The sequence below is a fragment of the Zootoca vivipara genome, chromosome 2 (genome assembly GCF_965207765.1).
Source record: "Zootoca vivipara chromosome 2, rZooViv2.hap1.1, whole genome shotgun sequence".
Lineage (NCBI taxonomy): Eukaryota > Metazoa > Chordata > Lepidosauria > Squamata > Lacertidae > Zootoca > Zootoca vivipara.
In genome coordinates this window covers 26,906,643-26,920,282 of record NC_142584.1, presented here as the reverse complement: position 1 = coordinate 26,920,282, position 13,640 = coordinate 26,906,643, and the positions used below count along the sequence as shown (strand labels likewise).

At 43.4% G+C, this 13,640-nt stretch overlaps 1 protein-coding gene across 3 annotated transcripts in view; it reads left to right on the top strand.

The window, feature by feature from the left end:
* LOC118079699 (E3 ubiquitin-protein ligase RNF213) overlaps positions 1-13,640 on the top strand; it is a 104,299-nt gene that overhangs the window by 24,900 nt on the left and 65,759 nt on the right. For all 3 annotated transcript variants that reach the window (XM_088661465.1, XM_088661466.1, XM_088661464.1), the window contains 9 exons: positions 206-261; positions 848-1,001; positions 1,162-1,317; positions 4,845-4,943; positions 6,964-7,086; positions 7,893-8,070; positions 9,708-9,881; positions 11,133-11,291; positions 12,770-13,356. In XM_088661465.1, coding sequence (XP_088517591.1) covers positions 206-261; positions 848-1,001; positions 1,162-1,317; positions 4,845-4,943; positions 6,964-7,086; positions 7,893-8,070; positions 9,708-9,881; positions 11,133-11,291; positions 12,770-13,356 — 1,686 coding nt within the window. The remainder of the gene's footprint in view (positions 1-205; positions 262-847; positions 1,002-1,161; positions 1,318-4,844; positions 4,944-6,963; positions 7,087-7,892; positions 8,071-9,707; positions 9,882-11,132; positions 11,292-12,769; positions 13,357-13,640) is intronic.

The following is a 13,640-nucleotide window of genomic DNA, read 5'->3' as shown; positions in this document are numbered from 1 at the left end:
GTGCCACGCCGAGGCAGCAGTGCGTGGTGCTCCCGCTGCGCGCGCGCCGCTCAGAACGCGCATCTTGGGGAGGTGATCTTGCGGACCCCTCTGGCATAGCTCGCGGACCCCTGGGGGTCCGCGGACCACTTGTTGGGAACCACTGGACTAGATGATAATGCAGCATTCTAGTTCTCTGACATTAATTTTTGTCAATGTTTCTTAGGAGGTAGAAAAATTCCTGATGAAGGTGTTGGATGCCCTCTATAAAAAACAAAATGAGTAAGTAAAAGATATGTTTATACCTTCATTATAGTGTTTAACTAGAGGAGGGTCTACTGAAGTGGGTTACTTGAACAGATTTACAACAGATTGTTTTTAAAAACATCTGCCGTGTGTTTGTGAGAGAGAGGTGGATATTGCAAAATATCTGCCCATGTGTGCAAGGCAAGACCTCTTTTTCTCACACACGGGCAGATATTTTGCAATATCTCTTAGTTTCTGCCTCACTCACTCACTCACACCCACCCACCCACCCCTGAGCAGATACTTTGCAAAATTGATGCACATACCCAGTGATATTTTGCTTCCTTCTAAAACCATATGAAGGTGACATGGCACAGATTCTGAAGTGGGATGGAAGAGATCTGAACACCCATTAGCTGCATTCCGAGGCTATCACCAAAAGTGAGGTGAATAGGGTGCAAAGGAAAGCCTTGCACTCTCTAGGATTGCACAAATGAAAGCTGTATTAGACACACTAAAGTGATTGTCAGGTTTCGTTTGTTGTGCTCATATTTTTAGACATAATCCAATCCATCCAATCCCTTGGTACAGCAAAAATAACAAGCATTTCCCACAATTTTAGAATGTTACAGCAGGACACTTGGAACTCATATGTGACTGTCTGCCAAAGACTTCATGAGAAAATATGTAGAAAATTTCTGAATCTTCAATATTACAAGACACCAGCTGTTTCTGTCAACATTATTTCAAGGATTCTTGAATTTGCACCTTCAGAGGTGAGCATCTCTCTGTATGCTGTTTGTTATTTGAGGTGGTTGCTGATGAACCAAATGGGTTGGGTATTGCCTCTCTTCACGTGGCTAGCTTTTTTTGTATCTTAGCAGAAAGTTGCTCTTTGGTTCAACAGTTTGTAATTCTTTATTTTCTTCACAACAGGCTTCAAGAGACAAGGCTATGCAGAATACTCCAAAGACAGTATACCAATGGCTTCGTAATACTACCAGGGACTGGTTTCGTCGTGTTCTTCCAGCACATATGCTGAAACCTGGTTCAGATTTAAGTGTAGAGCTTACTTTTTCAATGGAGCTTGAGGTTTGTAATCTGGAACTCCACACTATTTTCTTGTATGTGTACCCCTCCCCCAGTAGTCATTTTGGCCTTCATGGAAAGAGATCAGTTGCTGCGGTGGAGCATATGCCTGCGCTGCCCAGGGCGGACATGCTCCCGAGGGGGGGCGCTATCCTGAGGGGGATGGGACACGGAGGGTGGCCTCCCATGCACCACAGTTCAGGGTAGGAGAGGGGCGGGGAAGCTGCTGCTCACTCTCCTCCTGCTCTCTGCAGCGGGGTCAGACATGACCCGGCAACGGAGCTGCTACGACTAGGTACGCCTCGCCACGGCTGAGGAGGGCTGCTCTCTGCCATCAGGTCAGAAGAGCTGCTGCCACCGGGTGCAAGGTATGCCACACACTCACCTGCCATTTTGTCACCCCCCTCAATCATGACACCCGGGATGGACCGCACCCATCTCACACCCCTTCCTACGCCTCTGTGTTAGCCAACCTCACAGAGAATATTGTTTGGATTAAGATTGTGTTTATTTTGGTGTAGCTTTGCAGAAGATGCAAGGCTAATCTCTCCAAAGCCTATCTCTCTAGAGGAGGAATAGCCTTCTATTGATGTTGCTAGAAGGCTGTTTTCCTGCATAATTGCTGTGTGGGATGGTCAATCTTTGTGGACACTGTAGCCGGGGAGCTGGAGTTAAAATACTTTTTTCAAGCCTAATCACAGTGAGAGGGGAGAGAATCTGAATGAGTGTGGTGTCTGTTTGTGTGTGTGTGTGTGTGTGTGTGTGTGTGTGAGAGAGAGAGAGAGAGAGAGAGAGAGAGAGAGAGAGAGAGAGAGAGAGAGAGAGAGACCCTGCCCATGCCAGCCTTGGCTCAGCCCATCACTGACACATTGGCCCCAGAGAGTTGTCAACAAGGATATGCATGACTTCAAAAAGGTCTTATTTTCAAGCATAAGTCCAGCATGGGAGGCATATTTGGTGTCTGTCGTGGCAAGTTTATGCCTTCCTGTATTCCACTCCTCCATAAAAAATGGCTGCACTGCAATGAAGCTTGAATGTAGCCATCAATTGGTGTGACTACAAGGCTGATTTCAAGTGTAAATGATACACGAAGGCTGTTGGAGGAGGGGAGGCTATAAGCCTGTCCTGCTGTAGAGGCACGGTTGCCCAAATACTCTTGTCTGTCCTGGTAATGCGTGCTGTGCCTTACCTGCACATAGCAAGAAATAGGCCAGTGCTGCTGCAAAGCAGTTTGTTTTGCAGGGTGTTACCCTCGAGGGAGTGTTTCTCTCTGGGTCTCTTCCATCTTCATGGTGGCTCTGAAGTCTTGCATAGGAGAACCTATACACTTGCAATTCAGCCCATGGAAACTTCGAGAACTTGGAGCATGCAGTTCTTCTTGCTCTCCTATTGACTAACCTTTTGGTGACAAATGCCTTAGCCAAGATGTAAGGGCAGTGTCTCGCTTATTTGACTCTCCTTTGATGCACGATGTCTTTTCTTCTCTCCAGGGTTTGGAAATCCCTCCCTCCTTTGGAGTTGCTAAAGTGACATTATGTTTTTATATACTATTGTCATTACTATTCTCTTTGTTCTTTATTTATAATACACCAAAGCTGTTCTAAATTTTTAAAAATATAATAAATACAACACAATACAACAAATGTTTCCTTTCCTCTAGCTAACTTTTATGTCACAAAGAGAACTTCATATTTTGAATGGCCAGTTTTGAATTTTTAGTCTTTGGAGTACTGATACTCAACATCATTACCAGTTGGCTGAGGGAGATGAAGTGGCATGATATTCATGTCTTGCATGTATTCCTTTTGGGTTGGAGATTACCTAGCACATAGAATCATAGAATCATAGAGTTGGAAGAGACCACAAGGGCCATCCAGTCCAACCCCCTGCCAAGCAGGAAACACCATCAAAGCATTCTTAACATATGCCTGTCAAGCCTCTGCTTAAAGACCTCCGAAGAAGGAGACTCCACCACACTCCTTGGTAGCAAATTCCACTGCCGAACAGCTCTTACTGTCAGGAAGTTCTTCCTAATGTTTAGGTGGAATCTTCTTTCTCGAAGTTTGAATCCATTGCTCCGTGTCCGCTTCTCTGGAGCAGCAGAAAACAATCTTTCTCCCTCCTCCATATGACATCCTTTCATATATTTGAACATGGCTATCATATCACCCCTTAACCTTCTCTTCTCCAGGCTAAACATACCCAGCTCCCTAAGCCGTTCCTCATAAGGCTTTGTTTCCAGGCCTTCGACCATTTTGGTTGCCCTCTTCTGGACACGATCCAGCTTGTCAGTATCCTTCTTGAACTGTGGTGTCCAGAACTGGACACATGTTGCAGTCAAAGATTTGTAGAGCTGGGAAAAGACAGGGGATTTATTCTGTTCATGTCCACATGATCATAAGGGGACCTTGGAAGGAAATGTTACAGAGGTAGACCATACCAAGGGGATGCACATGATTTTGCCTACCCCACCCCCAATTTATGGAGAATTTCCATGGATGCAGGAGGCACTTCCCTTCAGATGTTGCCCACCATATGCCCTGCAGATGTTGAAGGCAATGGGAAGATGCCTGCATAAGGCTAGAATTGGAAACTTATGCTGCTCTGTTATCTGCATGTTTAGGAGAGAAAAAGGATAAACTCTGCCCCAGGGGCTGGAACTGGTCCCTAAAGCTTTTTAAAGTGGACTGACAGCCACATCTCCTGTTGCATGATGGTGGTATTGGCAGAACCAAACAAAAGAAATCCAACCATCAAAGTCCACTGTCCCTAGAGCACTCCAGTATTGCTTGGGTTTCTAGAGTGCTCCTGTTCGTTCCACTCTTCACTTTGCGTAGCTATAATGAAGCTGTTCTGGGATTTTCAACAGTGACCAGAACCTGCTCATGCAGTTCTGGAGAATTCAGAGGCAGACAGGAGGAAGAGGAAAAAACCTACTCCTTCTAGTCCCATTGCTGCTTTTGTGCCTTGTGGAGCTTTGTTAAAAAAAGATTTAAACTTCCCTGCCTCTCCCAGCACTGATGGTAAGGAAAATGCTGCCACCATCCTTCTCCTTTTCTGGTCTCTATGTGTTCACTGAAGAGTGGGGAACAATGTGTGCCTGTCTGTATGTGGTGTTGTATGTATGTGTGAGAGAGCATGGCTGCCCCCATTAATTTGCTATTGGTCCCACCTATGTTTTGTACACAGCCTATGGTTTGTCTCAAGGCAATGTGGCCCTTGGGTCAAAAAAGTTTTGCCACCTATGCTTTAGACCAGGCATTCCCAGACTTCGGCCCTCCAGATGTTTTGGACTACAATCCCCATCATCCCTGACCACTGGTCCTGTTAGCTAGGGATCATGGGAGTTGTAGGCCAAAACATCTGGAAGACCGCAGTTTGGGGATGCCTGCTTTAGACTATATCCTGTTTCTTAGTAGATTGTGATGCTGAAGGTGGGAAACTCTTGGCATATAAGTTGAATAAACTTTCCAAATCCTCTTGTATCCTTAGTGATGTGCTTTTATATTAAAGTGCATTTTCTTTTTTAGGCATGGAATCGATTTTTGAAAATTAATTTTCGTGATGTAAACCTCACAGAGGACTGGAAGGGAACTTTAATTAAAGACATGCAAAGCAGAATCAAGCAGGTACCAAGATACACAAAGATAGTATTTAGGCTCAGCTTTTCATGCGGGTGGTGCTGTGGTCTAAACCACAGAGCCTAGGGCTTGCCGATCAGAAGGTCGGCGGTTTGAATCCCCCCAATGGGGTGAGCTCCTGTTGCTCAGTCCCAGCTCCTGCCAACCTAGCAGTTGGAAAGCACGTCAAAGTGCAAGTGGATAAATAGGTACCGCTACAGTGGGAAGGTAAACGGCGTTTCTGTGTGCTGCTTTGTCATGCTGGCTCCCTTGGCCAGTAAAGCGAGATGAGCGTGCAACCCCAGAGTCGTCCGTGACTGGACTTAACAGTCAGAGGGTCCCTTTACCTTTTTCATGTGAGACTATTGATTATAATTGAAGATTTAATTTTAATGTATTTGTTATGTTATCATATTTGGAAACTCTTATATAGCATTTTTTTAAAATATTAAAATAACTTTATTTGATTCATTCAAACTGTACATCAATTTCAATTTAACAGCTTCAACAAAAAATCAATAAAATAAAATACATCTATAACTTGTGTTACAAATGTCTTATTCGTAGAGTCAACCCTATCCTCCCTCCTCCCCATCCCCACCCTGAGCCCTCCCTCCCTTTCCCAACGACTTCTCAGCTGTAGCATTTTTGTGATACTTTTATTTTTCCATTTTGCCACCACTATATCAAAATAATACTTGGTCTAATTTTCATTGCTTACTGCTTATTCGTGTCAGAGCTTCAAAGTTCTCTGCAGGTTATATACATACATTTTCAGACAGAGAATGAATATCTGTCTTTCCTTTTAGACAGAGCAGGTATGCCGCTATATTCGTGCCTGAAGTTCTGATTAGTATAGTTTTACTCATCTTTACGATAGTTAATTGTTTCATCTGCTTTTATAACTGTGGGTTGGATTCAACTAACAAATCCTGTTAACAGAAGCCAGGACAAGGGCTTCCACTAGCACAATGGGATTTTTCTTTCCTTTTCTTCCTGCCCCACCTGAAATTACCGGTATCTCCCCCAGAACAGTGCACAGGGGGAGGGGAAAGGGAATTGTTCCATCTGGCAAGTTGAAAAACAATTGCCGTAGCACTACACTGAATTCATCACTGTATATTGTATTATGGTAACTTGTCTTGGGGCCATATGATAAAGCACAGGTAAGAAATTTAATTAATGAATGGATAGATAGTTAGATGGGACGCAGGTGGTGCTGTGGTCTCAACCGCAGAACCTAGGGCGGGTTGGCAGTTCGAATCCCAGCGACGGGGTGAGCTCCTGTTGCTCAGTCCCAGCTCCTGCCAACCTAGCAGTTTGAAAGCACAGCAAAATGCAAGTAGATAAATAGGTACCGCTCCAGCGGAAAGGTAAACGGTGTTTCTGTGCGCTGCTCTGGTTTGCCAGAAGCGGCTTAGTCATGCTGGCCACATGACCCGGAAGCTGTCTGCGGACAAACGCTGGCTCCCTCGACCTATAGAGCGAGATGAGCGCCGCAGCCCCAGAGTTGTTCGCGACTGGACCTAACGGACAGGGGTACCTTTACCTTTAGATAGTTAGGTAAGTTAGGGTATATATGTCTCTCAGATTTACTCCCTAGTTTGTCTTTAAACACAAGAGACAATGGATTGTATCCAAAACTGCTTTTCTTTTATTGGAGCAGACTTCTGCTTGCACAATGGAACTCTCTACAGTCCCCCATGAATCCTCAAAATCTGCTCCAGAAGGCTGAGGGACCCTCTGGAGCAGATTTCGGGAGGTGCATGGGGAGAAGAGAGGGAGAGGAAGCCCTCTTGCATGAATTATATGCAGTGTTGGATAGAATCAAATATATTCCATACATGGTTCATAACATAAAGGGGCAGAAGTATGCTTGTCTTTGTACATAGAAATAATTTTAAATGCTAAAAGAAAACATTGATTTTCTTTTATTGCAGTACCTTTCTTCCCATTCCTTGTTTTCTCTTTCTGATCAATGCAAATATCTGGAATCAGTGATACTATTTTTTATATTCTTCCCTGACAGGTACCTCCACTTCAGCAGATTAAAGCCTACTGCTGCTTCCTTTCAGATTTTGAAAAATATGAGCCTCTGATTGGCAAATCTTTTGAAAGTTGTGCCATAGAAGCTGTTAACTTAGAATACAAGGTAGGTTCAGTTTGGTCACTGCACCAAACCTTGATTAGTACTTTCACAGTCTAGAATACAAACCATGATATATATTTTTCTCCCTAAGGCTAACTGTGGCTTAGATCTACCTGGTACTCTCATTTCTATGGTGTAGCAACCACTTGAAATAGAGGTTACAGAACACAGCTCTCCTGACAAAGAGTAGCTCTGTTCGAGCATTTGTCTGCTGTGTTCAATCAACTCATGAGAGGGAAATGGGAATGAGCACGCTAGCTTTGAAAAGCCCCTGGTCCCCAAGAGTTGGAGGATGTACAGTAGGGAGTTGTTTCTATTTGTGTAGTCTTCCCATACAATGCAGAACTCTGGGAAATCATTGCATGGGGACAACTATACATATGGGGTAGGCTCCCTGCTGGATACCGTCACCCACCAACCTGTGGATTGTGACAGGGAAGCAATGTGGGGTGAGATTAAAATCGCTTTTCCAAAAGTTTCAACAGGTTTTTGGTGGGGGCAACTTTTTTCAGACCTGCAGCAGAAGAGGGAAGGATTATAAATTCGTTCCATTGCCATGGCCATGAACCTAATCACTCAGGTTGCTATGTTGTTGTTGTTTTTTTAAGCATGCAGCATGAAACTATTGATTTAACGTGACATATTTGGGCACTAGTTCCACTGAAATCAGTGAGGTTGGACAGAATGAAGCTGCATAATGAAATTAACACTTACCCTCTAAGAGCTTAGATGATGTGGCAAATTTGAGAGCTTGCATTATGATGAACTCATTGTCATTCAATTCTTTACATATTTTTATGTCTTAAAAGAGTGATCTCATTCGTCTGATGGCCTCTTACAACTTGAGCAAGCTGGGCAAGCTTGTATCTGCTGTCATCACAAAATCATGGCCAATTGATAAAGAAGGAAAACCTCTGACTGACCTGGAAGGTGTTTTGCATCATCTTCTTGTTTGGCCAGACATCAAGCATCTTTTCACCTTCAAAGGTATTCACATGTAGCACAAAATTGGGAAGGTTGTTCTATGGATAGCAGGAAAAATATTTTAGTAGTACCCAATGGAGGAAAGCACATTATCAAAACAGAGCCAAATAACCTTACAGTTGCCCTGCATCTTTCGCTTCCTCTAGCTTGGAGCCAAATACATGCAAATCAGGCAACCTGGTCACTTTTGGGAGCAGAGGAAAGCCAATGTGCCTCCACTTCCCATTTCCAGCTTAGAGCTGGTGACAGGAGCCAGAGCCATGTCTGTTTGCTCTGCCTCTGTGGCATTCTGAGCTGTACACACACCCCTGCCTCCCTCCTGCATTCTGGACACAGGGAGAACCTGTGGGGGGAGGCAGAAGTGCGTCTGCTTATGTCTTCGCCTACCGCCTGTGTGTCTCCACTGTCCCTCTTCAGCTTGGAGCTGAAGGAGGGGTGGGGAGGTAGGTTTTGTTTGGCTCTGTTTGTACCTGGCAAACAGAGTATTTTATATGTATATATGGAGTGAGGACCATGTTTGAGAGGAAATCCTCAGGCTCCCTGAGGAATGGCTAAGCAGTCCCCAGGGATACCATGGCAAGTGAGATTAAAAACTCCTGTGAATAAAATGGAATTGAGCTTGACATTGTGGAAAAGGAGTATCACTTAAGAAAATTGGTTTATTGCTCTTTATAGGTTATATGTTTTATTTAATTTATTATATTTGTTATTGACCAAACTGCGGGAGGCAGTGCAAGACAGGAGTGCCTGGCGTGCTATGGTCCATGGGGTCACGAAGAGTCGGACACGACTAAACGACTAAACAACAACAACAAACTCCCTTTATCTTGCCCAGCTCAACCCAAAATGACTTAACAACCAAACAAATACAGTGGTACCTCGACATACGAATGCTCCGACTTACAAAGGTTTCGACTTACGAAGTCGACAGCCCCGGAAATCTTTTCGCCGTGCGTGCCCTGCACGTGCATTCTGCGTCTGCGCAGAAGCGGCATATGTGGTCCGCGCACCGCAGAAGCACAAAACCGCAATTCACGCATGCGCAGAACGGGCGCTTCGACATCCAAAAACCTCAACTTTCAAAGAACGCCGCGGGACATATCGTCTTCGTAAGTCGAGGTACCACTGTAGACAGTAAACCCCACATAGATACATTAAAACCAAGAAGAAAGAGAAATACATTAAAACATCCCACCCACTTTGAAAAGGCCACAGATAGTTAAAGGCCAAGGGCCTGGTTATAGAGGAAAGCCCAGCACCTAAAGAGATGTAACAAATGTGCCAGGTGAGCCTCCCTGAGGAGAGCATTTGAGAAATGGGGAGCAACCATAGAAAAGGTCTGTTCTCATGTTGCCAACCTCCAGGCCACTCGTGGAGGGGTTTGTGGTTTTTTAATGTTTTGGTTTGTTTTCACTGACAGTTTTTGTAAGTAGAGGAAGGTATTGATTTCTTCCAGATTGTTACAATTCTTTTGTGTGTAGTTTTTTAAATAAAAAAACTAGGTATCACCATTATATCTAAGTAAAATGTTTCAAAACTTAAAAGGGACCTTCGATTTAGTTGCTAAGTATGTACTGGTTTATAGCACAAGAATGAAAACTGTTTATTTGCTTGTTTTTAATATCTGACCAATCTCACAGGAGGAAGTGGGGACTTCCTGAGCCACCTTACTGATGATGCCAAGGCATTAATGAAGACCACTGAGTCCACACATAAAGAAATTTATGGCAATCTCATGACAGGCCAGATCTTAATTAGACATTTGGAATTTATTATAAAGTACAAGGAACAATTTGTGTTCATTTGGGAATTAAGTAAGTGAGTTTTTTTATCCCTTCATGTGTAAAATAGAAATAAATCAATAGGTTTTTAAAAGACATGACATATGTTTTTATGCTGTCTTATTGGCTTGCACCAGAGTATCAGAAATAATGAATCCAAGTGAGAGACAAAGGCAGAAAATGAGAAAGGATGGCATGAGCATTTAGCTAGGGGTGCTCAATTAGTTAAACAGACCTGTTAAAAGTGTTAGCTAATTAAGGTAGGCAGAACACCCTTAGCTTCAATTGGGCTCACATTTACTTTCACCTCTCTCTTCTGAGGCAGGAGGCTTGGAAAGTTCAGATCCACCTGGCTTACAACTAGCTGGACCTGCACACTGGAAGGGTTTACTTCTGCTGTTGAGCATGACAGTGCCTCTTTTTTTCCATTCTGAAGAGCATGCTGCCCCTATTATTATTTTATTATTATTAAATAAATAAGTTATTAAATTTCCATACTGCCCTTCATCCAAGGGTCACAGGGTAGTTTACAATACATAACATAGTAACAAATGAAAACATTACCACCCCACAGTTATTATTGCTAGCATCCCTTGCTTAGTAGTGTAGCTTTTCTTCTGTTGTTTGGCATAGAGGAGAAGCATCCTCCAATTTATGCTAACCAAGAGAAGGAAAGCCTTCTAAGGCACTGATCTGACCTGTTGTCAACCAGGCACACTGGCACCTTCCAAACAGCCAAACCTTTTGAACCTTCCTGGCCCAACTGCAGAAGTTTCCCGCAGAAGCTTTGGGTATGGGGTGTGCTTGACAAGGAGAGGCAGATCACTTCATCTTTCCTCAACTAGTGTTTCCCATTATGTATGTCATAGAGCAGAAATATCCTCTTCCTTGATCTAGCCTAGTGATGGGTTGTGCTGACATGCTCCCCTCTTCTGCCAACATCCAGTGTTTCTATGCTCACTAGACAGTTGTGGTTGTGGTTCCCTCCAGCACAGCCAGCACAGAAATGGAGTGCCCTGATTGAGGAGAGATAGAATGTTCTGTTCATCCTCAGGCATCACACCCATTACTTTTGCTTATGTTGCCCTACCAGGAAGCTAGTCATTATAAACAGCATCAGAGGCCTTCAAACGCTCCATTGGACATCCTCTTATGAGAAGTTTCAATCAGCGCTCAAGGCGAGGGGTGGGAATTCTTTTTTGGGGTCAAGCAGGGATTTGCTTCTGCACCATTAGGAGGGCAGGATTTTGCAGTGCTTATTGTAAATAATAATTCTGATTTCAGTGAATAAATCTCTCTCATCCACGGAGAAACCAAAGCAAATACCAAAACTAGAAGTAGTACTTCAGTTGAGGCTGCAAGAACTAGCATCTGTCAAAGAGGAGCAAAAACAGTTGGGATTCTTTTTGAGTATGTTTCGGAAGGTGGAAGACATTGTAAAAGGTAATGGTTTCTAATGTATGTGTGATTTTCTTTTGCACATATTTGCTTCTAACGTTGGGAATGAAAGTAAGGCAAGACTAAGGAATAAAAAGGCAGCAGAAGTTTCCAATAAATGAGCAAAATAGTTACATCAAATGCCAAGACCATTTATTTCTTTTACATACTTAGCCAGTACAGTGGTACCTCGGGTTATGAACGCTTCGGGTTACGTATTTTCAGGTTACGAACTATTGTAATCCGGAAGTAAGTAACCTGAGTTCTTGGAGGCCTCGCTGCTGCCCGGAGCAAAGCCCGGACATCGGCGGGGCCTGCAGAACCTCCGTGACTGGGCTCCAGCCGCGGAAGCGTTTGGAGGTAGCCTGGTTTCAGTTCCCACCCCCCGCTCTTGTGAGTGTCGGTGGCGAGTAGATAAATAGGGACTGCTCTGGCGGGAAGGTAAACGCCGTTTCCGTGTGCTGCTCTGTCATGCTGGCCACGTGACCCGGAAGCTGTACGCTGGCTCCCTCAGCCAATAATGCGAGATGAGCGCCGCAACCCCAGGGTCGGTCATGACTGGACCTAATGGACAGGGGTCCCTTTACCTTTATATATAAGATTAGTCTTACTTCCCCCATCTTTTTCTCAATCACCTGATAAGCAAGTGTGTTGGTTATTACCCCCTGCACTGAATTTCCTCATGGATACAACACAGCTCCTTCCTTAGCTCAGTCCTTGGTTCTTTTATCGTGAGTGTAGGCAGGGATATATATTCAGCATCTGCAGAAAAGCTAGAGGGTTTTTTAATTTTTAATTTCCTGCTCAAACACCCTCTCCAAATTTCCTTCAATGACTTCTTTTTATTTATATTGAATTGATTGTGTTGTCACCCCACACTTCCTTCAAGCAGTTCAGATCAACATAAAAGGCTCTCCTTCTCACATCCACTTTACCCTTCATTTTATCCTTACAACAACCAAACACTGAAAAGTAGGTAAGGCTGAAAAGTTAGTAGCCAGCCTAAGTCAGTTATGGATTTTTGCAACTGAATAAGGATTTGTCTTCTATGCAAGTATTAAAGATGCAGAAGCTTTGTCCTCTTTTACACCTGGACACCCTAGTAACATCACAGAAAATGTGAAAGTTGCTTGAGTAATATTTGTGGCTTTAATTAAGGAAAGGAATAGGAAATAAACTTTGTCTTCCTCTAGTGAAGCATTCCTCCAATTTAAATTAATAGTTGACTAGTGAAACTAAATATAGGGCAAATGGATTCAAAATAGTTTCTACTGTGCTAATACCTCATTTGTTATTTAATTTGTTACCTTCTAGGGAGCATTCTCAGGTTTCAAAGTAAGCTAGATGGAAGGGCAGTGGAAAATGTTTACTAGTCTTTTAGCAAACTACCAATAAATGTGTTTGATGCTAATATAGTTCATTGCCCAGCAAAGGAAAGATGTTAAACTTGGAGTGTTTCTTCAGAGTTTCTCTTTACTTTTCAGTGGATATTGCTGAAATGGAACAGAAGCACAGTGAAAACCTAACCTCAAAAGCATTGCATGATGTTGTGAATGTGAGAGAGATTTCCCAGAGTGCTGATAAAATAGAGACACATTACCACCTGAGTCCAGCGCAAAAGAAGATGACTGAAACTGTGAATAACTTTAAAGAAAGCAACATCTTCCAGTACTGCTGGGAGTGGGCAGCCAAAAAGCTGGCAAGCAGTACTGAGGATTTGAGCAAAGAGGATAGCATTACCATTTTAAATCCTGAATCTTTATTTGAATCTTGTTACAATGAATTCTCCAGACTCTATGAGTGCCTGAAATCTGAAGAGCTCACATTTGCTGAAGTGGACCTTCTCTTCAAGAATTTTACGAACCATTATGATGGACTGAAAAAGGATTTTCAGATTATATGCCGCCTTCAGCCTCAAGACAGTGGGAAATGGGTAGAGCAACGAGTTGAGCAGATCCAGCAGTATCATAAATTACATTTGGCTTTGGACTGTGTTAATGTTATTGACAAGGTCAGGGAAGGTTTAAACCTCTCTGGTGACTTCAACGACCTGCAACTATTACTGAAATTTGTAAGTATATCTCTTTAAACCCCACCACCCAAAAGGCTGTCATGAAGGCTGGGTGTTCAGGTGCAAAAAAGAATATGGCTTCTGCACCTCAAATTGTTGTGCAGAAAAGGGAATTTCAGCATGAAAAGCTATCCCTGTTGAAATTCCTTCTTTTACACAACTATGAAAAACGGAGCGGGGAGCCTCAAAACATGGCACAGCTCTTTCCCAGACCCTACTTTGCACCCTTCTCAAGAGCTTTGGATGGAATGTGTCTTGAACTGTGATTATGTCTCGCTTGTCTG